At 38.3% G+C, this 25,213-nt stretch overlaps 1 protein-coding gene across 5 annotated transcripts in view; it reads left to right on the forward strand.

Annotated features, from left to right (window-relative positions):
- The window catches only part of abr (active BCR-related), a 151,969-nt gene that overhangs the window by 42,779 nt on the left and 83,977 nt on the right, over positions 1-25,213 (forward strand). For 2 of the 5 annotated variants that reach the window (XM_015385871.1, XM_015385872.1), the window contains exon 2: positions 20,479-20,645. In XM_015385871.1, coding sequence (XP_015241357.1) covers positions 20,479-20,645 — 167 coding nt within the window. Of the gene's footprint in view, positions 1-523; positions 657-941; positions 970-9,188; positions 9,280-20,478; positions 20,646-25,213 lie in introns of those variants that run through there. The other 3 variants (XM_015385874.1, XM_015385875.1, XM_015385873.1) reach the window with 3 other exon arrangements.

Genomic DNA, 25,213 nt, shown 5'->3' on the forward strand with positions numbered 1-25,213 from the left:
ATTTCTCTTTTTTTCCTTGTACGGAACATGTTCTTTGCTTGCAGCAGTAAGGACACCTGCTTTTTTGATTTGCATCTAAGGTTGTTCTTTATAATCGCATAGCTTACACAGATAGATGTAATTTGCCTAAATAAATGCCCTTTCATTCAAATTATAAGTTGTTTGATAGTTATTAACTCCTAAAAGAAAGCACTAGTTTAAGGATTAAATGTGTTACCATCATTGTTTTGGTAAGGCTCTTTGTTGTGCTTGATGTTAGAGGGTGTGTCATGTGTCTCAGTGTGTTTGTCTTCCAAGTCTGTGGGGACCTTCACCCTGGGGGTTGAAAGCCTTGTGTGTTGGTTAGTACATGTGTATGTGCTCCATAGCATGGACAGGAGTCATGCTGTAGGGCTGTGGTAACCACCATTCTCTTCCTCCTCTGCCATCCGTGCCCCATCCGTCTCGCCCAATCGGCATAGTTCTACTGCTCCTCCTCAGCCAATGGTGAGGCTGGCATGTTTACATGCTCCCGGAAGGCAGGGGCCATCATTAAGCATTCAGGTTAGTGTAGCGGAAGAGAGGAGTGGGGGGAGACGGGAAGGGAAGATGAGACCATTATGAGTTGGAGCTGATGGATGCTCTGCAGCAACAACCAGTCAACCAGCCTGATGCAGGTGAGCCGACCTATTTACTGAATCTTCAGGAATTTGATTACGTTCTGCATTCAGAGATGTATCCACTATCAGTTTGTGGCTCTAAATTTAAGAATCCCTTAGCTCGTTGATATTTTGCTCTTCTCTCTGTGTCCTTGTTTACATATGCTTTTGTCTGGGTCATTAAAAATTAATTGACCCACTAAGCTGTTGCCTTCTGGTCTCAGTATGTTCTCTATATGCTTATGTTGAAGGATGTGGTTCATCTGGCATTAAAGGGATCCATAGAGAGGAAATATGGAAAGAGGCCAAAAGCAAACAATGATGCTGGCAGGTAGAGCAGTTTATTACTTCATGATAAGAGATAATTGAGTGATGATTACAATAAGGGGAGAATGGGTATTTCCTTTGTGCGTTTAGATGTAGGTTGCCTTCATTTGTCTCCTCTCTGCTCCCTGCTCTGCTCTCACTCCTACACCGACAGCTGTCCCTGGATGTCTGAGTGCATCATGTAGATCAGGTCACATGACACAGACAGGCAGGAAGCTGGAGCAGCCGATACAGACCAGCTTTCACTTTGATCATCATGGCAACGAATGAAAAATTCTTAGATTGTCAAGCTCAACACATGAGATGAACAAGGTGACATTAATGGACTGCTAGACAGTTTTATGAGGTCCTGAGCCTGGGAAAAGGCTGTGATGGGGAAACATCTCACAGTTACATGTCACAAAATCGCAGAATGGACACAAAGTGAGTTCAGGTTTCTAAACTGGACTCTTATATCAATCTGTAAGAACTTGCTTTGATTTTGATCCTGAGTATTAAAAATGTTAGATTCAACTAAAGTGAACCATGTCAGTGATTTGTTGCTGAACACATTGACTGTTCATGGCATACCTTTAAGGTTCCTGCACTGTTAATTTATGCCACCATTAGCTTTAGCACTGTTTAACTTTTAGGACAATTTATGGTAAATGGTAAATGGCATGTACTTATATAGCGCCTTTATTCAAGTCAGGAGACTTGACCAAAGCGCTTTACACTACATTCATTCACCCTCTGACCACCATCAGTAGACAATGCAGGTGAAGTGTCTTGCCCAAGGACACAACGACATTGAAAGTCAGAGCCGGGGCTTGAACCGTCAATCCTTCGATTTCAGGGCAAACTCCCACATCCAACGCCACTGTCGCCCCACATTTATACCTATCAATGGTTTTTAACCTGCTTCAAAAGCACTGCCCATCCCTTTACTGCCAACAAAGCAGAACTTATAAAACACTAAAATATTACCCCCATACAGGGAAAAAAACTGAAAAGCTAAGAAAATATATATTTAGGACATAAAATAAAAGTAAATAAATGATAGATGCATCATAACTTGTGTAAAATCTTAGTATAATCCTGTGGTATCTGTAGAGATGGTTACAAATACTGATTTTATCTGTTAGATTATCCATCAGATCAACTACAGGTAAATCAAGTACTACTCACACTTTGTTAGTAAATAAACAGGTAATGCCTTAGACCCTAATAACTCTCCATGTGGCTCTGCTCCACTCAGGTACAAACCCAGCTGTAAATATGCAGTCTTTATAATCAATGGTCGCCTATCCCCCGGAACTCAATCAGATTTTTACTGAATCCATTATGGAATCTGCTCTGATCACCTCGCACCAACAAGATGGTGAAGAAGCACAACATTCGCATTTTCCAATTAACTCTCTATAAACAGACTTGACGTTTTTCGATGGCCTCCCCATATTAATAAATGTACATGCATATCTGCACATCTATGCCGTTTAAGCTGACCATTTATGGTTGGGCACAATCAACAAAAGGCTTTTTTTGCTTGGTGCAAAATATTTAATTAAATCTTCTAAGGTTTGTTAATCCTGAATACAGAATAAATTTTACTGTAACTAATTTTAAAGGGGGTTCTTCAAAGAGTTTTGTAGCTGCTGACTCCAGTAGTGGTCTGTCTCACAGCAGGTCTGGAGAGGGCTCTGACTGAAGACATTTTTTTATCCAGTTGTTTCAGTCCTCCCAGCAGTTTAAGCCTAAAGGGCTGGTTATCCTCCCGCAGCAGTGGGTCACAGTGAGCTTGTCGCAGTTACTTTTGATTTATGTCCAATATTGAAGCGTGGTCTGCGCTATGTTATTCCACGCTGCAACGCAACAGCGACAATCATGAACTAGCTGTGGGTCTAAATACGGCCGAGGTGGTGAGAAAGTAGAAAAACGCAAGGGGCAAGTTTGTGCGACAACGGAGGGACAAGAGGGCGAAAAAGAGCGGGGATCCAGGTGGAAAAAGGGTCCCAGCATTCTTGCGCACATCGCTCTTTGAGCTGGTCCATCTTCACAAGTCGTTTTCCACAAAGGAGTCATACAAACAAAACAAGCCGGTAAGGTACCAAACAGGAAATACACATAGAGCGTATGCTTCCTATCTGTCTGCATTCACCTACAATTTTGGAGAGGTGCAGCAGAGTGTCTGCGGAAGGGGCGGGGGAAGGTTTGCGTTCACTGCGACACACAAGCAGACGACCTGGTTTCTGAGTATAAATCAGCCTGCAGTAGTCAGGATATTTTCCTACTGTTAGACAGTGCAGATTGATCTTATATGCATTTACTTCTGTTTGTGTGCAAACAAGAAAAGCAAGAATTAGATGCTGTCTGGTGTGCAGTGGCTAATTTGAATGTTTTCAGTCTCACTGGCAAAGTGCAGACTCTATTCATAAAGTTATGGGTTTCCCCTGCTGTGGAGGGATAGATTGATCCTGTTTGTTGACTAATTTGGTAAGTGGGGAGTAAGTCCCAAAGAAAAAGTTACAGTAAGACAGGAATGTACTTCATTTACACTGAAGTAAATTGCTAGTGAACTGACATTCTCTCCTTTCCTTTGAGAAGTGGGGATAGTTTACATGAGGTTTGCATGATATACAGGTGCTGGTCATAAAATTAGAATATCATGAAAAAGTAGATTGATTTCAGTAATTCCATTTAAAAAGTGAAACTTGTATANTATAATATACAAGTTTCACTTTTTAAATGGAATTACTGAAATCAATCTACTTTTTCATGATATTCTAATTTTATGACCAGCACCTGTATATATATAAAATACTGCTGGGCTTGCACTTTAAGGGAGAATAGGTGTATATGCACACAGTAACAGTGCTAATGTGAGGATTTTTAATCTCATATGGCAAAAATAATCATATAATAATAATAGTGTCTTGCAGTAAAATACTACATCAGGGCCTCATAGGTTCTTGCCTTGCTACAAAAATAGTTTCAAAATGTAACAACTTGAACCTGTGAAAATAAAGAGGAACTGTTAAACTACATTGTCGACTCTCCTCTGCAGAAATGGAGTCTGTTCTGCCACATCAGCTAAAACTTCATCACATCTTTGGTGCATCTTTATTTAGCTGCAGTTTAGAATTGTTTAAAATGGTTGCTCCCACCGAGGGATTTCTCACCTTTTAGTGCAACCTAGCAATGTTATTTTCAGTTTATCTGTTTGGTTATAATCATCAGACTTACTTACAGCAGACATTGAGGGGAGACTCACTAAGTATGTATTGAAGTAAATATGCTTACTGGGCAGAAACTGATTCCTCGTTGTTCTGCTGTTTATATCTGATACTGAGAGGCTATAAAAGCTGATATCTGCTGCTTTACTCGCCAGGCTGTTTCCTCAGATGTAAACATGCAGTCTGCTGCTAAAAACCTCACGGCTTGCCAACTTCATTTTTTTTTAAACATTATCTTAATAACTTTAATGGATGGTCTTCCTTTTGTTTCAATGCCTTGATGTTCAGAACGGTCAACATTTTTTCTGGTGAATAACAGAAATGTGCATTAGTGAGATTGTAAGGAAAGGGTGACAGGGGAGCGACTTTGTTACTGACTGACAGACAAAATGCCTTTAAAAAAATGCCAACATCACTTATAGATTTATGGTCAGGAGAATTTAGAAAAGGCATACAGAGAGAGAGAGAATAACTCCAACTTAGTTGTGCAATAGGCATCCATTGTTAATTCACAACATTTTATCTGTGCTTATTGCAAAGTTAAAATGTTTTAAACCAATTCGTAGGAAATTGTGGCTCCTTCACAAATAATCTAAGCTGTAAAGATAGAAATCCACCAACTCCTGATTCCTTTATGACGGTACCTGAAGATTCGTGAAAAGGGAGCTGATTTCCTGTCTTATATCCTCTTAAAATAGGTGCTAAAACACTGCTTAGTGCTATTCCACCCAAGTTGCATCATTACAGCCTCTCATGGAAACATTTACTTTATTCTGTGCTTCAGTTTGTGTCTGAGCCTTCACAATGGTGTATCTGCATATAGCTCATAATAAAGACTTTTCATGTTCTCTTGTAGAGCCATTTCAAACATCCCTCTATACAGTTATTGTTGATTTTACGGTGTCATCCCCGGCCAGTCCTGTTTGATAGACAATGTTTGTTTCTCCTTTGTTTCAGGAAGAAACTCAGTACGATGTGGCAGATTTTTCTACTCATGGCCTACTGTGTTCCATCTGTCTTACCTATTGTAAACAGAAACAAGGTGTGACTGCAATAACTATCTCTGCTAAACATATAATCGCCTGAGGATTAGCATATAGCCACCAGCTGCTTTATTGCAGGTTTGAAATTAGCTTTTGTTTAGCTGTGACGGTGGCTGTGGGACCTTTGAATTCTGTTGGACAACAAAACCTTAGACCAGCTGACTTTGGTTCAGGGGAATCCATTTTATAACAAGGGTTTTTAAAGTATTTTAAAGCCACTTTACCTGATTTTGTATTTGTTATTACCTACCAGATTGGGAGGAGAGTTACCCAATGGGAGAAGGTTAGGGGCGGGACTTAGTTTAACTGTTTTTCCCCCTCATGGGTCAAAATAGTCTTTAATCATTTAGCAGATTCATGAAACAAATTCTTAAATAAACAACTGTTGTTTTTAATGTATGCATTTATGTTATTTAGTTATTAATCAATTAACTTAACGTGAACACACGCCCAGCTGACTGTTTGGGAAAACATTTATTTGAGCAAAAGTCATGGTCAATCAGTTAAATCTGCACACATCCAGAATAAATTCACATTCAAAATATAAACAAAAATCTTTTAATTCCTGGTCAAACATATTTCATTAAAAAAAAACTTTTGACTACAATAGTTACGTTCAGCTAAGCCTAAATGACTACTGTGTACAAACAGGCAAAAGACCAAAATATTGTTAAACTCTATTAGTAGCATCATGCAATGAAAGTACAGTTCAGCCTTGATGTTTATGTTGGAAAACCAAAGGTTATCTTCAAAAGTTTGCAATGTCATTAACCCAATTGTCAAAGCAAATCCAATCCAAAGTAAATAAAAATTATTTGGTGAAATATAAATGTATGAAATTATTTTCTCAATTTAAAATTAATAACAGGAGACAGGAAACAGGAAATAATAAAAAATTATTTGGTGAATTTATTAACAAAAATGTTTTAATTCTTGGTCAAACAAAAATCTTAATTCCTGTTCAGACATACTTCATTAAAAAAAAACAACTCTTAACTAAGCTAGTTAAGTTCAGCTAAGCCTTAATGGCTAATGTGTACAAACAGAGGATACAGATCAAAACATTTAAAACATTGTTGAATGCTCTATTATCAGTAGGATAACAGAACATTTGGGGTGCTCTGGATAAACCGATGGTGGTTCAGGTCTGTTTTAGTAATGTTCAACAAAGGGCTAAGGACTAGCAGACATGAGGGAACTCGTTTTTCAGGACTCGTCTGTGATATATTTCACAATCAAATGTATTGATTAAAAAAAGAAGAAACACCCAAACGTTAAATTGGTGTTTAAACTCTTACCCAAATACATTATTACAAATCCACCATTTTTTTGTTATTATTGGGGAATTTAAAGTAACCCCCACTACATCCAAAGTGGGAAATGTTTCCTTGACCCTGCAGTACTCTACCCGTCTCCCCCCTGACTGCATCATATTCTCATAATTGGTCTATGGAGCCTACTAAACAGACAGTACAGTCACTGATTGGGTTGCCCCAAAGGCAGTAACTGGGCTTTTGCATTTTAATGACTTCATTGTAGGGCATTTGTGCCACTGGACGGTTTGATCCACTCATCATTAGTGCATGCCCACCAACAGGTTTGCACAGTTAGAGGCTCATGGAGCAGTAGAAGCACAGAGCAGATTGTTTTACTGCACTGACTGTGGGTGTGTTGGCACTGAATAGCTCTACTGATTGATCTCCTCGAGCCTACTTCTAGCCTGGGGACTAGTGGCGTTGTAGTGAATATTTCTTATTCTGGGTCTCTTCATTAGGTGTTTCTGCACCTGCAGATAGGAGCAGCTTTGGGCTCTGGCTGTGATTGGCTTTGCCATAACGTATGGAAGCGGTTTGCTGTTTCTAACCAGCCTGAACCTGAGATTTGTGCTTGGTAATTATAACATATAGTGTCTACAGTAGCTGCCATGGCAACATGGCCTGGTTGGGTTTAGGGGGGGTTGCAGGGAAAGAGTAGGGGTACTGAATGCATGCACGCATGTGGCTCTGAAGCAGAGGGGGGCCCTTATCTCTGGCTTCCTGCAGGCGTTTGGCTCGTGGAGATATGCAGCAGTTGTGGATTTGTCAGTCATTTGACATATTAAGGGACAATATTGCTTTCTATCAGGCTGTCCTCTGGCAGGAGGTGCCCTACATGTGTGTACACTCGATGTGAAGTAGCAACATAATGAGCCCCCTTCATCATCTCCCTTAGCTTAGAAGGGGTGTTTGTTTTGTTGGATTGCAGTGATAAGTGTTTACTTGTGCGTTTCCTGCAGATTGGGTTTTATGGCACATTTCAATCTTTGTGTGTGCTTCCCTATTTTTATTTTCTCTTTTTGGGGTTGAGGGTGGGAGTCTCTTCTCATGTTGACCTTTATGTGTTGGTCTGTCTCTGGAGTAAATGAGATGACCCAGCCGGCGACGACTCAATCAGACTGGATTGATTTAACTTAAACCTGATAATCCAAAGACTCTCAGCACTGTTAATGTGTCCTATCACTGCTTCCAATTAATCTAAACAAATTCTTCTAATTCATCTTCAAGAATTCATTTTTATTGGTCTGTTTTATCACTGAATCCTATATTGCCATTATTGTTGGTGCTAGACATGTTTCTAAACGAGGAGAAAAACTCTTCCATGAAATGCACTTTGGTAGTGTGTGTGTGTGTGTGTTTTGGATGAAGGATGTGAACTATACACTAATATTTTTTTTAACATTTTGTGATTTCCTTCCCATCATGCACGGGTTATCTAAGATTAGTTTTATATACAGTCTGATTGAGTTCAGAAGGTTCATAAATTTGTTAAACAATTGGGCTGCTTCAGGATTTTACTTGGTGAAGGATTAGTGATCGTTGAGGAAGAAGAATCGTGGAACATTAGATTAAGAAGGTATTTCCACCATACTGGAGTAACAGTCTTATTGGTGGTGGCAGCAATAAGGGGCGTGGCTTTGCTTCAGCAGTAAGGTCAGAGTTGTCTAGTTGAAGGACGTTTGAGAAGAAGGGGAGATTGAACCATGGAGTGGCGGTTTAAATCATATCATATTCAGGATTTTGATGGTTGCTGAAAACCTCCAGATCTATTCTAATTAGAAAATCTGTGGCAAAACTTGAGTTGGAGTTTATCTCCATTCAATCTGACTGATGGTCTAACAAAGAAGTACAAGCTACCATTCAGATTTTGTTATGTGCAACATTTGAAAACCGCGTTTATCTTTCACTCTGTAATTAAGTCACTACGTCATGTTGTTTTAATCTCGTTAAATCACAAAAGGACTTTTTTGTTGTAACATCACTGTATATTGAAGACATCGGCTTTATCCTGCTAATTGAACGATGGCAGTTCCAGCAAAAGACGTTCAGATTACAACTTCATCTAAATCTCCTGGTTTCTAGTTCAATATTGAACATGTCTGTAGGTGAGAACATGCATACCCGGATGTGGCTAATTTGGAGTATCAATCGAGGTTGCACCCTTCTATTTTCCTCCTTTTAAAAATAAAGCAACCAAAGGCAGATGTCTTAGTGGTTTTGCTTGGAGCAGTCCAGTCACAATGGAAAGGTGACCATGACTCATTCACACCTCTTTTTCTGTCCATCCTGTTTCATTTCACCTCTACCTTCTTAATCATACCCTCTTAGAAACCTCTAAAGTTTTTCTCTACACTGATGAATTTTCGTCGCTGCTATAATTAAACCTCAACTTTAACATGTTGCAAACATCGTTTTTTTTTCTTCTCAAAACCTGCAACCATCTCAGAGATACTGACTCCCTCCTATAAAATCTCAATTTCCCGCTCCAGAAAGAGACTAGATTGGAATGCGTGCAGCGGGAATCGTCGGAAACATCCGCCCATCTGTTGCTGCGTGAACACGTGGCCCTGTGCTTTCTCTCTCATTGTAAAGTGAAGTGGGATGTTGTCTGGAAGAGATGGGTGTGTTCATGTATTGATTCCAGTTCAGATGGCTCCAGGACGAAGCGGCTAGCAGTAAAGAATGCAATCTCCTGCTCCTCATGTGTCCCTTTGGTCAGCAGCTGCTTGTTTTAAGCCAACAGGTATGCTTTTGATTCTCTTTATGGACGCTTTAATACAAGGGAGTTTGTTAGGAAGAGTTTGTGAGTTTAAAGGATTGATGGAGTAATGCAGCTTGTTGTGGCCAAAAGAGTCCCATGTCGGATTTCTGCTATAAAAATGCTTTATGGGTGTGGGCTGGAGTAACTGGGACCTTTATGAAGGCTTTTAATTTCCCCAGTGTCACCCTCTAATTGATAAAAGCAGGACAGGGAGGTGTGGAAGCCAACATTCACTGCATCAACACACATACAGACTCAATGACTGTGCATTTGTTATGCTACTAATGGACTGTTGGTGCTAGAAAGCCTGAAACCTGGCAGCTGAAATTCTCCTTTGTTTTGGAAGCAGTTTTTCTCTTCAGAGGATTTGATTTGTTCTTCTTTAACTTGCCTCCATCTCCAGCAGCAGTGTTTAGGACACAGAATAATAACTTCACACACACGAGAGTTTTTTTCTTTAGAGGGAGGTAAAAAAAAAATATCTGAAACTCAAGTGTTGTAGATCTATGTGTGTTTGTCTGGTTGCTTATTCACTTCAGCAACACACGCTGTCTGCAGGCCAGATTCTCGGTGCCCACACAGTGTTGGCTGGAAGCAGGGCATGATGTAATCCGTTCACTCCAGAGGAAACTGCTGAGGAAAGCAGCACAGCTCCCTGATTATTCTCACACTGTAGCGGCAACTTTTTCTCACTGTGATTTTATGAGTTGGATTCCGAGCGTGCAGCAAGAACAGCGTTCCCAATGGTGGAAAAGAGTCGGCTATGAAGAAGACTTATTTTATATATTACTGGATTAATGTTTGGGTTAAATAATCATTATGCTACTAACAACTTCCACACTAAAGATTGTGGTGGTTTGGGTGATATTTTGTTATTGGCACAAAAAGATCAAATTATACTTTAATAATCAAGCTAGTTCTCTCTTTTTAAATCCTACATATTCACCTAGTATAGATCTAGGAGGTTAAATCTGAAAAAGATGTTTTTTTTTCACCATTTTACTGCATGTTTATTCCAAATGCACACCAAGATAGGTCATGTCAATTTAAAAATATAATCTACAAGACTGAATTTGATCGTTTTTTTGTATGTTTTTTTTTTTAACCTCCCGCATCTTACTAAATGCCTTCTATGTTTTTTGCTACAGTGACCTGGCTTGCAGCAATCTGCTCTCTACCAAAGTCTTTTGTAAAAGAGTTATTCTGTATGTGATCTAGCTGTACAGTTACAATTAACACTTAGCTACATATATTATTAAAGCCTAGTAAGGATCATCCAGGGTCCAAAGGAATAGATGTGAAGTTTAGTGTAAATAAACAATCCCTTCTTTTCATGATCAGATCACAGAAGCATCCACTATGGAGAACAGAGGGAAGGTGAGACATCTGCTCACGTGCTACAGAATGCCGTCTATCATTGCCTCTGTTCTCCGTAGTGGATCCTTCTGCTGGCTGTTAGTGTATTTCTGTTCTCAGGAACTGTCTTCGGTATTTACGCGACGGAGTGATAACGGCCAAAAATAGTCCTAATTGATATCAGAGTCTGACATTACTCTAGGACATTTTAAACTTTTTGAAATAACAAAACACATGCATAGTTTCTCTAGCTTAAAGACCTTTGATTATTTCTGCCCTTGTATCGTAGCGAAACTACTTTTTCCCGGTACAATCCTGGCCGTTTCTCTCTGTGACCGTACTGACACAGTTTATCTCAGCTACCGACGGTGAACGTTTCACACATCTTCATGTCCCCTTTAAAGGTCAGAGCTGAAGTAGAAAAGGAGAAACTAAATAATGAGCTTAGGGAAGAGACACTTGAGCTCTTGTCACATTTTACAACAAAAATGAAGATGGTAGTGTGTTAGCAGCAGTACACAGCGGTCACGTTTTTACAACGTTTTCACCCTCCAGGGAGTTTAGAATTCAGGCTGTAGAAAGTTTTACTTTTTGTCTTTCACAAATTGCGCATCAGCTTGTATCAGGAAGCATCCGGTTCAAATGGGCTGTTAATCTTTGTCTCTGTGGAGAAAGCTTTGATGTTGAGACTGACAGTTGGACTGAGAGTCATCTGTCAGGAAAGGTTAGCCGAGAGAGAGCGATGAGCTGATAGAGGTCAATCATTACACCACATTTATTGTGTCTTTATTAGCAACATGTTTTGCTGCCAGCTCTCAGTGTCTGACATCTAAACGATTGAACACGAGTTTCTGCAGGTCATTAAAAATCATTAGGTCATTATTATTATTTAAATTAATGAATTTGGGAAATGGCTGTAGTACCCATAACTCTCTTATATATACAGGGTTTCTGTGGGTCATTAAAAATCATTAAGTCATTAAATTATTATTTTTGAAATTAAGGCCTTAATTGGCATTAAAATCCATTAAATTTGATAAATAAATCAATGGATGTTCATTTCCAAGCAAGAGATTAAGGGCTTGTATATTGTTGAACAAATGTCTGTTAGAAGAGGAGACTTGGTTTAGGATTTCTCAGATATTGAACTGTTGTAGTTACAGCATTAACAAGATAAAGAGTGTAAAACGTCTTCATCCCTCTGTGGCTGGTGCTCTAGATCATAACGGCGTATAGGAGGCGAGTCTTTCCTGGATTGAGATGGTTTTTATGCAGAATGATCCTCTAAAGAGTGTTATTCTGGAGCTATGCTAAGACCAGAGGAAACCCTGCTGTCCCTGACAGCGCAGGATCTGCCCACCCAGGTGGTTTGCAGACCAGCCGGATTTAATGGGAAATCAAAGAAGCCCACATTGGGACACGGGTTATTGATTCTGTTAAAAACAGCTCATTAAATGTAAGTGATTGTTCAGGCATCAGATTAACAGCCAGCTGTTTGTTTTCTTGGATCGGTCTGTATACTTACACATCTAGAAGTCCTGCCCAGATCCTTAGAGCTTTGTGATGGATGAAGATCAGAGTTTATGATTTCAGCTAATTTTTATTGATTTGATTATTCCTGGTCTCTTCAACTATAAATAAATTGGCCTGCTCTCAGCAGCTTTCTCTGGTTGAATGCTGCTCTTCTTCATGTTCAGGAGGGAGAAATTGAATCAAAGTAAAGATTTAGGAAAATCTAAACTTTCCAAATCAGAATTTATGCTTGTTTTATACATTCGGTCTGACCAGTTGAGTTGAAACAGCGGTATTTTTGAAATTAGACTATATTTAAATTTATTCAGTTTCTTTTTTTTCATACGACTACTGTTAATCTGCACCACAAGAACTAAAGAGGAATCAATGATGTGATGGAGAGCAAGCTGAGTTTGGATGTTTCAATATGAGGATGGGAAATTACCTAATTAAAAAGATCAAAACTTTTCTTGAACTAAACATTTAAGGTGTCTAACAATACCTCTAAGGATATACTGAGATGATTATAGTTTGTTGTTTAAGCTCAAACTGCTGTTTGATGATGTGAACACTTCCAGACAGTCTGAGTCACACAGCGCAGCTGAAAGGGTTTTAAATGCAGATCAGTGTGCTCTGTGTATTCGCCCCATTATAAAAGGTTTTCCAATGTTAGCTTCTCTGTAATAACAGCGGCCCCATTGATCTGGTGCCGACAGCAGAGCTCAGGAGTAATTGTGTAGAGCATGACTCTGTGGTTTGGGTAACAGGGAGAGAGTATCTGGGTTTCCTACCTGGCATCCCCAGCTTCCCAAAGCATGTTGTGGGCAGCTTTAAAGCAAGCTCAAAGGAGATATATAGACCTTATAAGCGGACTCATATCTTGTTCACTTTCACATTTTTTTCAAATTAGGGCTATAAAAATGAATGGATTTTATCTGAAAAACGGAGCAACATCCACACGAGGTTCCCTTTATGATTATTCTAAAGTGTCTGTTAGATATTCATTCAGAAAAGCCCGCTCTGTGTAGATGACCACCTTCTTCATCCATTGACTGCACATCAGGAATGGCTTCCTGTAGTGGAACCAGTGAACCCACCGTCCCATCACCTACCCATTTCAGTCAAAGCTTGTATTTAGTAAAAAGCTCTGTGCCTATGTTGGCACATCATTCTGTGGGCGGTGGATATGATTTGGATCTTGCTTAAGGCTCTTTCCTCATCCTACAGCAGCATGTTTATACAGCCTTTCTGTTTAACTAATGCTACAGTAATGACTCAGCATTTAGAGATTTAGCCCAACTGTGACCACTGGATCAGTCATTTAGTAGATAAAGCTCAGCTTTGTGGGCAGAACCAAAAACGGTTGCATTAGTCGGCTGGACCTTTTAGCGTTGCTGCCTTTTTTTTAATAAGGCAGGAACGATTGACTCTGCTACAAAATAATACCTTATAAAGAAATTAACTGTTTACATAACACCAGAGAAAGGCAGCCTGTTTTGCATGAATAAATAATAAATGGATTATTCCCATGCTTCACGATTTACTGTGGAGCTTTTGATGTTTGGCTCTTGCAGCTTGTCAGCTTTAACCTTTACAAGCCAGACATTTATCTAAAATCAGTCAAATTTAACCAACTGTATATAAAATGTATCACCTCTAAAAAGAAATACGCCTATCAAAAATCTATTCCCTCTTTTTTTTTCTCATGATGCTGTGTTGGACAAGTCTGTCTTTTGCTACCAATTTGCATACTGGTATATGAATATTTGTTTTCTAGTGTTAGTGTGACTTTAATGTACATTGAGGCGATGTAGATAATTATTCTATTAATTTAAACCAAACTCTAATAAATGAAGATTTATGTAAATTTTGTTTCATTTAAATGAGATATTGTAGTGTCTATTTTTTAACCGAGAGATTAGATATTTCCTTGACAATATGCACCCTTAATGAGAACAAAATTAATAAATTTTATTAACTTTATGTTGAGCAGAAAATACACCATTCTTCTTGCTGTTTGTTATGATAAAGTATTGATCTTTATTATTTTTACAACATTTTATTTTTGATACATAGATTTAAAGGTCATTTGTGGAATTTTTTTTAATAAAAACATAAATTTTTCAAAAATAAAACATCCCAGGCCTCTACAGTGGTGCAGTATCTATTATTATAAGTATTATTTTTGCTAAAAAATAATGATTATTTAAATTATGACAGATCTAAAATATGGAAATATTAGATTTTGGTGACATTGATGCCAAAGGATCCTGCACCAATAGACATGGGTTGTAACTCAAGTGTTGCCAGACCCTACTAACTCTGTGTTAGAGCTAAGAAATACTTCTTCTCAGCGTTACATTTCTCTGATTCAAACCTAAAAAACAAAAACGAAGCAAAACGATTGTGAACATCCGCCAAATTTTGAGTGTTAATGCTAATTTAGGGAGTAGCTCAGAAGCTGCATAGCTTTACTTCTGGAGATTTTAACAGAATGTTTGCTAATTCTAGCCAAAGGTCAGCGTTAGCTAGGGTTGTCAAAAGTATCGATACTCAAAAAAGTATCGATACTGAAAAGTTGTATCCGGATACAATACTCATTTTCAAAAGTATCGATACAGTGCTACCATCAGTGGCACCTAAACAGTCATTCATCTTATGTGCAGATTAGAGGAAAATGCACTTTCTGAACAGTGTGTGATTGAATAATTCTGTGCACTTTTCGGTTTCAGGCTTTTTTCAGTAACAGAACAGGTGCAGCTGCTGGGAATTATTTTTGTTTCTTAACTGGTTTGGCTAGTGTTATTGTTATGTGTGTAAAGCATAGCCAAGGAAGGAACACTTCAAGTTTTTTATCAAGCTTGCTTAATATTGTGCATAGCAAACAACCTCAAAATATTGTTTATTGTATTTATTTATCTATTTATTGTATTTTGTTTATTAATTAATTAATCTTTTGAATTTTGGAGTCTTTGTTTTTATCCTTGTGGTATCGAAAATGACATCGAGTATCGAATATTTTACTTAGTATCGGTATCGAGTTGAAAAGTTTAGTATCGTGACAACCCTACCGTTAGCATCTGCAGACCTGGCAGCCAGCTGACAGTTGTGCATCTTATTGCCTGCGAGGAGTTAAACTTTTAGATATCCCCTTTAAATCTTTTGGTTAAAGCTTTCCATAGGCTATTGCATAAAAATGCTTGTTTTGTTCATTTTGTTTTCAACAATCTGCAGGTTGGTGTACTCTGCAGTAAATTTTTTAGCTTAAACAAATGTATCTGTTGGGACATTAAGGGGAATTCTAGCAGCTTTATACAGCTAGCTTAGTTGCAGTACACAGCAACAGGTGGGGAAAGGGTTGCATTTTATTTTTCTATGTTACATATATTGGGAGCAAACTCTGGTCATCCAATAATATGAGTCTAATACTGTACCTTTGATTTGTGTTGTTATTGAATTAAACCTCCTCTATAAATTACATTGAAACTGTCCAAAACCTGCTAACATGCTATGCTACCATGTTAGCATGTGACATAACCATGTATCCCCCCCTAATTTTTTAACTTTAGGTTTTTCTGTTTTGGACACATGTAACAGTAATGTTTCTACTGAGATATTCTAAACTGTAAATGTAAAATGTTTCTGTAATAAATCTACACAGATGCAAACTGTTTAAAACTGGAATAAACTTTTTTTCCCCTTATCATTGAGAGGAATTTTAAAATGTGACAAAAAAATAAAAAAAATCAAAGTATGAGGACCTCCATCTCTTGCTAAGGATCACCATAAGATAACATTTATATCTCATTTGTAATGAATGTAATGATGGGACATCTTGGCATCTTTCATCAACACTAAGGTAGACGGTTATTTCTATGCTGAACCTAAAGTTTCAGCTGAGGATGTTCTTTTAAAGGGTGCATCATCTAAATAAGTGGTCCTCCCAATTGTCAATCATTCTGTAGGTATGTTTACCTAAGGCAGTCCTACGTGCTTTTCCCCATTTTCACATACTGGTGGTGAGTCTGACACAGTGGAAAAATTGCAAATCATTTGGAAACTAAGTTTGTATGAGCGATGCAAACAGCAACTTTTAAACAAAGCGTGCACAAGAAGCAGGCACCTACATACTCTCACACACGTTTAATAGGCGTTCCCTATCGGGAGCAGGTACAGGATTGTAGGTGTGCATTTTTTTTTAGTGGAGAGGGCGGGTCTTTTCAAAAAATTACGAAACTATACCTTTAAATACTCACCTGAATGACATCCAACTGAATCTAAACATCCAGCAACGTGTATAGGTGTACAGTTGTTGTAAAGTCCTACATGTGATTCGTAAGTAATGGAGCTTTATTTATTTATAACAGAGGATTGTCTCCGTCTGTAGCTGTTTATTTTTATGTAACCTTACATGTGTATTTTTTTAATCCTTTAAAAACACCGATGTTAGTGTTTATTCTAAACATGTGACCTTTTAATGACGCTGTCTACCAGCTGGCTGGGAAGTGACAGCGATGTCAAAGTGAGCTGCAGAGAAGCTGCCGTCTCATGTTTAGCAACGGCTCACTGTGGATGTGTTTACTGCATGCTCATCAGCTGGCTTTTAGAAGTGAACTACGCACGAGCCTTCATTTGAATAAATGATGGCTCAAAGGTTTGAAACAAGGCGAGCCTTCAGACCTGATGAGTAGTACTCTGGCTGCATGGTTTTCATATCACTTTTTTAGCCACAGTCCACACATGCAGTGATTTAGAGTTGGTACCTCTGGTTTTTAGAATGGGACAAGATGTTGCCTGGTCGTAAACTGAACATCTACATCTGAGGTCTGTTTCAATTCAACACCCTGCCGCATTTATGGCTTTCTTCTTTGAGGCTGTGTGCTCCATTCGTTCCCTGTTTGCCAGTGAGGGTGAGTCCTGCTCTGCTCCTTTTGGTTTATACAGTCTGTGTGTATCTGACACCTTACAGCATGTACATTGATTATCTCAGAGGTGTGCAATGAAATAGCTGGGTAGATAAAAAAAACAAACAAACCTGACTTTCCTCTCAGGTTATTTCTTCTGACTTGATGAAACCAGTTACTCAATCAATCAGCGTGTCAATCTTGTTCCAGTTTTCAATCCCGCAAATACAGATGGCCAAACAGAGCAGGATACAGCTGCTGGTTCCTCTTTACTAAAACATGATCTCTTTCCATTGATTGGCAGCCCTGGATGGATTTTAGTGTTTGTCACGCATGAGGAACATCCAGATGCTTTAGTTGACAAAAGCTGCCCATGTTTTATCCTTTCAGAAATGCTATGGATAAACAAGAGATCATCACAAAAATGTTGGTCTGTGAATGAAACATGAACATTTTCATGCAAAAGAAGAGGAAGTGATATTTTCTGTTCCTGTGAAGGTTTAGAGAAGTACATTCATACAATGATGTAAGGCAACCGTATAGAGCTGAGGTGTCCAGCATATTGTCATCCTTCATCTCTTGATTTCAAAACGATAATCAAGATGAGATGGATGTCAATATAAATTACTATTAACTTGGATCTAAATACATTTGGCCTTTTCTTACACATTTGTTAGACTTCTGAGGAAACATCCGATTTTGCTTGTGTTTAGGAGGAACTCTATTGTTGTTTGAGCGCTGAATGTTGTAAAGCTAATCCAACTAGTCTGCAAATTACTGAACTGCTTTTGTGATCTAATTAACCAGCAGTGAAAACAGTTTAAAATAGATGTTTTTCTCTGCTTGTTTAGCTGTATTTTGGATTATTGTTGGTTTGAGGTAATAAAAATAGTGTTAGTCAATGATTTCGTTTTTTTTTATCAGTACATCCATTAATGTTTACTATTTTACTTTTCTCTTTATCTACATACTCTTTATCTGAACCTTTTTCGTGCAGCGAAACAAAGCCAGATTTCTACGGATGCATTTTATAAAACTCTAGGTCAATATCGATATCTGATATTAACTTTGCTGTTTTGGCAAATAACCCATATTTACAGCTATCAACCGTTTTGAGAAACATAAATATTGGTTGTTAATATTAACCCAGTTTTAAATATTGAACCGATACCAGTTAGCATAAAAAAGACCAACATTGGCCGATATTAAACATCTCTCTACAGATTTGATTAACAAGAATCTTTAGTGAGCATAGTGATGGTGGAAAATAGAAGGAAACCAGTTTGATTAAAAAAGAAAAAACCCAAACAGGAACTGAAGCAAATTCACCTGGATGAAGCTTTGAAGATAATTAGCTTTACCATCCACAGCAGTGTCAAGGTTCAGGGATCATCGGACTCAAAAGAGACTTCAGCATTGGTGTCAGAATTTCTCTAGTCACTTGTCCTTAATGTCTTTTAACAGCAGCTGATCAGCTCCGTTCTGGTGCCTCTTCTGATGCAGTCGTCCCACAAATAAACAAAGCAGAACATGTCTTATTGCCTCATTGTGTCTATGCTGCTTTCACCTGCTGGGATTTTATTGGAGTCACATATTTGTTGGTAAAACTACAATTTTTCTGTCTGTTTTGCAGCAAGTTTTTGGGGCATGCTTAGTTTATTTGTTTATTTCATTACTTGTAGCAGGGAAGCTTTAACATATTTAGTTGCCGTTCCCTTTCTGCTTCTCTGTTGTCTGCAAAAACATCACTAAGCAGGGATAATGGACCAATCAAATGGCAAGTTGATGGACTCAAACTGTTTGATTGCACAGCTAATATGCATAACAGTTAGCAATGAGCTAAGCCAGAAAGCAGGTAGCTTACAGTCTGCAGTTTATTGTGCAGCTTGGTGCTTGCTCAGTTATTGACTAACATTTGTGGCTCTGTGTCCTTCAGATGTTTCTACAAATAGAGAATACAGAGCAAAAATGGCTGCTTGCTTTAAAATAGAAGGAGCCAACCTTGGTAGTTGTTAATGCATCGTTGTTCTGATGAGTGACTCACAAACTGAATCCCAGTTAATGAAAAACCCGAAGCTTTGAGGTGTTTATTATGAATGAGTCCTATTATGCTTCCCAGTGGGTTGTCAATGACGGGAAGGACCAAAACCAAATCATGCAGACATTTTATTTCCTGGTATTATGCTCAGTGTGTTAATGTCTTCTGCTTGTGGCGTCCTGCAGCGTTTCATGAAATCCATCTCTTTCTGAAAATGCCGAACATGCCAGCCGTTTGTATGACAGCTGCATTAAACCCTCTCTCACATTCTCAATTATCCACGCATACGCCAGCGTGCAGATGGAGCTTCTGATTGACAGGTGGGCCAAACGACTGTGTCGGTGGATTGTCCCAGTGGGGACAGAGTGCTCCTTTTCCTATTAGTTTTTATCTACATCTCATTAGAGATCGTTGATATGTTTTACACAAACACAGCCTCCCTATTCAGGACTAGCTTGTCCAGTAATCAGCAATCGGACACCCACACACCTCCCACACAGTCAGCTGCTTTTCTTTTTTTCTTCACCTGCCAGCAGCAATGTGTCGTTTTCCTGTAAAACAAGATTTATTATGAGAGCAAAAAGAAAATTTGCTTTTCATGTAGTGCTGACTCAATTTGCTTCTGTTACAAAAATGTGCTGCTATCTGTGAAAGAACCAGCTATGGTATTACCCTGTAATAAACCCTATGGCTTATTTTATTTCTCACTCAGGCTTTGAATACATTCCTGGATGTACTTGTTATTCTAGTCGTCTTGTTTTTTTTCTCCTGCTCTTTTGACAGCAGGACAGGAGTTACTTCAGTCATCGTCGTTCCCTTCCACTAGAGCTGTCACTGCTACTTAGGGCTGACTGTCGACCAGGATTTTCAGCCTGATTTCTGACACAAAATCTGATATAAGGCTGTATGCTAACAGGAAAAGAAGTCGGGGTGGACCCCAAGGCGTCCGCCTCTAGAGTATTTCTGCACAGGGGAATACTTTTAATTAAACCTTCTTTTTTTTAAATTCTTGTTCTAGTTATCTTATAGTAATACTTTCATTATAAACTGTCCTAAAAACACATCTAAAATGTTTCTAAAATGCCATTCAACCCAGAACCAAATCATCCATCAGGAAGCTCCTACATTTAATGCCTACATTTAGTTTGTTTACCTGAAGGCTCCATTGTTTGTGGATATTTTGATCAAGGTAATTTATCATCTATTTGTTGTTTTTATGTGGAATTATTTACTTTAGTTTTTTTCAGCAGAAATCTGGGCTAAAATTCAAAGCAAACATACCATTCTTCCAGACTATGATCAAAAGGCATATTACATAAAAACTGAACTAAACCTTTTTTTTTTTTCTTTCTCTCCTTCCCCCTTGTTTAGACTTCAACTATAACACAGATGGCTATGATGGGGACGGAGCTGAAGACGGCAAGTCCCAGGACAGCTCTGAGACGCTGCCCTACATAGATGAATCCCCCACTATGTCCCCCCAGCTGTGTGTGTCCCAGGGGCCTGATGGTGAGGCAATCTCCCCCACACCTCTCGAGGTAAGAACTTGCAAACAAATACCCACAAGTCAGGAAAAACTGAACTTTTTTTTTTTTTTTTTACTCCTGAAAGCCACAAACTACTCTGTATTTCATTGCCATTTCATGAGACTGACAGACTTTAAACACCCTAGCCTAACAGGGATACTCAGTGGAGGGAGCATCATGCTCGGGGGATCTTTTTCCTCCAATAGGACCAGTTAAAGGTTGTTATGACTTGAGCTTGGTACTCTTTGTTACATTGGATCTTGTGGGGAAAAAAAAAAAAACACTTCTGGACAATAATTGCATTTGTAATCAATTAAAAAAAGGTCATTTCTAAACTGCAAAGATGGCTAATTGTGTTTACATCAGATTAAATTTCACACTCTTTTTAGGTGGCAGTAATACACTTAAAGTGGGTTATTTTGGTCAAACAGCTTGTGAGCAAATGTATGCATAAGTACTAGAAGTTAGCAACTTTCTCTTAAGGCTGGGCAATTGGTTACATTTGCTATATAATTGCAATTAAACAAAACATAATTTTCAAATTGCAGAAGCAATTTTCTCAATTTTGGTTGCGTCATATTTAACAGGAAAAAGACACTAAATTTCTCACTGCAGCCCTTTAAGCAATACACTGTGGGTGCGTGCCTGCAAGTAGAACTAAGCACCTTTTCACAAAAAGGTTAAAGAAAAGTCCTGCAACAAAGGACTCTGGACAAGTAGCTTTAAACGTCATGAAAAACTGAAACTCTACAATAAAACATCTACAAGCTTGAGGTTAGTGCAAAAGAAAATCTAAATCACATTGTAGTGGCACTCCAGCTCCTTCAGTTTCTTCTGTACCGCATGGAAAATCAGTCTAGCAACAAGTATTGTAACGCGAGCAAGACCAGATAATATTCTTCAACTTGTGATGTTTAATAAAAGAAACAAAGATAAGAGAACATCCACATTCTCATAATATAAACTGTGTCAAAAACTGTGTTGCTTCCAGCATATCTGTTACAAGCAAACAATAAAAACGTACAGAATTACAGCATGAGGGAAGCCCAAAATATGCAATTCATTATTAGCTTTTCTATATTCTGTGCTTTTAATATTAGAGTTTTTAAACTTAAATTATAATCTTAACAACAAAAATGTATCAAATCTTGTATTTTAACCTTTTTACAACTATAAATGAATTTGTCTCAAATTGACTTTTACAAACATCACAGTATTGGTTAAAAATAATCATGATTAATAATTATTGCAAAAGCATTCAGGCCTACTTACCATGCAGCATTTAACAACGAGAGCATGAAAGGTCATGAAAACAATGGAGCCCTGAAGCCAAACATGTTGATGTTTGTTGTTAGTGAAGAAGACAATCAATTCAATTCAATTCAGTTTCTTTATACAGCGCCAACTCCCAACACACATGTCATCTCAATCAAAAATAGAATCACAATTTCTGTTTTTGGCCAAATCACACAATCCTAGACAGAATGTCAACAATAGGTGATGAGGTGTGCATTTTAAAACTGCTCCAATTTACACACCATTGTTCCTGTTTCTTGGTATGTAAATAACTGATAAAAGGGGGATAATGCTGTGCCCCTTATTAACTTTTTGTGCAGATTGATTATATTTCAAAGGGAGACATTTTTACACATGTTTACGTAGCAGTTTTGTACGTTTTTTTTGTAGTTTTGTAGCAATTTAAGTAATTTTTTTAGGTCACCCAGGGGCTGATATGGAGCAGTGAGTGTTACTAGAAACACTGCCGTCCATTAGGTGCTAGTATTGCCTGTCCTGCATATATAAACATTCCTCTAGCAGCACTCAGTTTTTGTTTTTCTCTCAAACGTCTGATTAAGCCTCTCAGCCGTCCCTCTCCCAGATGTTCTAAAACCAAATCTGAGTTGGAGTAATGACGGTGGATCATAACAGCTTCTTTTCCCTGACAGCTTCACACAGTGAGCTGGGAAGATAAGATAAACTGTGGGCTTCGGTGTGAAGCGGTTGAGTGGTTACTCTGTACTTCTCACCATGGTGCTTGTTATTTTCCACATCCATGCTGCTGCATACTTTTGAAAAAGTGCCTCTATTGATGTAGTTGTTTCTTTCTTTATGGTAATCTTCTTGTCCGTGTGATGACAGTCTCCAGTTACTTGCAGATGTCTAAAAAGTCACCCGACTCATTTCTTTTCAGGACAGCTCCAGGATTTCAGAGGTTTACTTTAATTTAGTGCTGACATTCCCCAACATGTAGAATTTTAAAGACTCGTTTACTACTAAAGTAGATGAAGCAGTCTAGAAGGTTTCCAAATCTAATTTTAGGAATACATTTATTTTAAAATTCAAGTCATGGTAAATGAGTCAAACACGTGGAAAAAAAAACCCAAATATTTTATCCCTACTGTCCTTACATGACATGTTTTGGGGATGAAAACCGATAGTTTCTGTTGTGTTTCTACTGTTCAATGTTCAACAGAAAAGCTCAAAGGAGAAACAAGATGTGGTTGTATGGCAAAGCCCAGGCACAGTGTGAAGCCTTAACAGGGAGTGTTTATGCACATATGCACACTGTTAACCTAATGAGCCTGATGGATTTAGACAAAAATTAAAATTGAAATTTTATTTGAATGTTCCTTGACACTAAACTACAAAAATGTTACCGTATTTTCCAAACTATAGAGTGCACCTCACTATAAAGTAAGCTGCACCAACTAAGGCTGCACATGCACTGTACAATATTTTCAATCGTTGTTCTCAGCTACAGCTCAAACTGTACAATGAAATTGCAGGGTTTAAAAGTTACAGCCCACGATGTATGTTCTTACGCTGTACGGCCTGATGCGTTCCAACTGCTCACACTGCATGTCCAAAACCTGCACATCAGACTCAGCGCCGAGAGATGGTGCTGGTCAGACTCGTCAATCTGGACGAAGAATAAGAAGATCTTATTTGCACATGCGCAGTGCTCGAGGTTCTGGTAAATTGGCTCGTAGCTCTTCTTCAACAGTAGAATTTTCCCACAAACACCTCACGAGGACTGATAGAATTTTAAAAATGTTTGATTTTCACCCGACTTTACAAGTCCTCATCAGGAGGAGCCCAAAAAGGGCAAATATTAATACAGTTTATGTCCAGCTTGAGAATTTATTTATTTATTTTCATTTTTTTTAAACTGGAAACCACATGGGCTATAAGCAGTTCGTATATATCAAACTGCCCCCCTCCAAACCTGTAGGAGGAGCTCCACATATAATGCCTGGAATAGGGACAAAGAAAAATGCTAGCTCTTATTAGCTTGTTGGCTTTCTGCAGTTAGAGCTTCTAATGAAGCCCTGAAGCAGTTGCCCACACTCTCCACAGGAGCAGCACAGCTAAAATGGCAAAAACAAATCAGAAAATATGAAAACACGAGACACGTGCTCTCCCGTGCCCCTGGTAACAAGGGCCTGGGCCAAAAGAAAAATGCCCCCCTCCAACTTGAATTGCAACCTTCAAATCCCCCCCCTAACGGCTCCCAAAAATCCTCAGAAAAGCACCTTCGCATAAGGCGCACGCTTCAAAGTGTGAGGAAAAAATAGCGGCTTATAGTCCAGGAAATACGGTTTCACTCTGTTCATGATCTTGAAAGCTTTTTTTTGTATTTTCCATTTTCAGCTGCTGCTCTCTTCTTTGTAGAATGTTTTTGCTATAATCTGCAGGATACTTTTACATTTTCAGTAAATAACTTACAAAAACACCATTCTAGCAGGTATAATAATATAAACTTCTGTTTATCACTGTCAGATTAAATAAGATGGCTCTTTACTGTTAAATACTGAACCTGGGATGGTTTTCTCATGGATCTATATTTCCCTCTGTGTTTTAGTCACAGGATGCTAACCCCCTGTAATCTTCAGGTTTTAGCAGTGTTAGCTAAATGGCCTTTGCACTCTGCAGGCGGTGCATGCACAGTGAGAGGAAATGACCCCTGAACCAGATGGGCTTTGATGCAGCCAGCATCAGTTTGCCAGTCTCACTGTAAATTACATTACAATTTGTTGCCTGTGTTAACTGAGTGAATGTGGCACTGATCAACCGTTTGTCGGTTTCAGGAATGTTTAGATGTTAATACAGTATATAAGCCATTTAAATTCATTTTTTTCTAAGCTATAAACAGGGTTTCCACAGGTCATTAAAAATAATTAAGTAATTAAATTATAATTGTTTAAAATAAGACATTAATTGGCATTAAAATTAATTAAATGTTATTATCGTGACATTTAAAATGCTTTATTAAAAAAAAAGAGAAAAGGTTTGTAGAAACATTTTTGTCTGATATATTATATCAGATATAACTGGTTCTGCATCTTTGTGCGGAACTGCTTCTGGTTGACCGCAAAGCCGTACGTTCGAGAAAGAAGCTTTAGGCATAGATAAAGCTAGAGAATGGGAAAATGCACATTTCAACAAAAGTGGCTGGAAAACAAGGAATCCAGGACATCGTAAAGATGACGAAGGATTTTACCATGTCTTTATATTTATATATATATATATATGTTCCTTAAAGCATTACATTAGAGTTACTCATTCCTGTATAAACCCTG

Source organism: Cyprinodon variegatus, unplaced genomic scaffold (assembly GCF_000732505.1).
Source record: "Cyprinodon variegatus isolate N-32 unplaced genomic scaffold, C_variegatus-1.0 Scaffold350, whole genome shotgun sequence".
Lineage (NCBI taxonomy): Eukaryota > Metazoa > Chordata > Actinopteri > Cyprinodontiformes > Cyprinodontidae > Cyprinodon > Cyprinodon variegatus.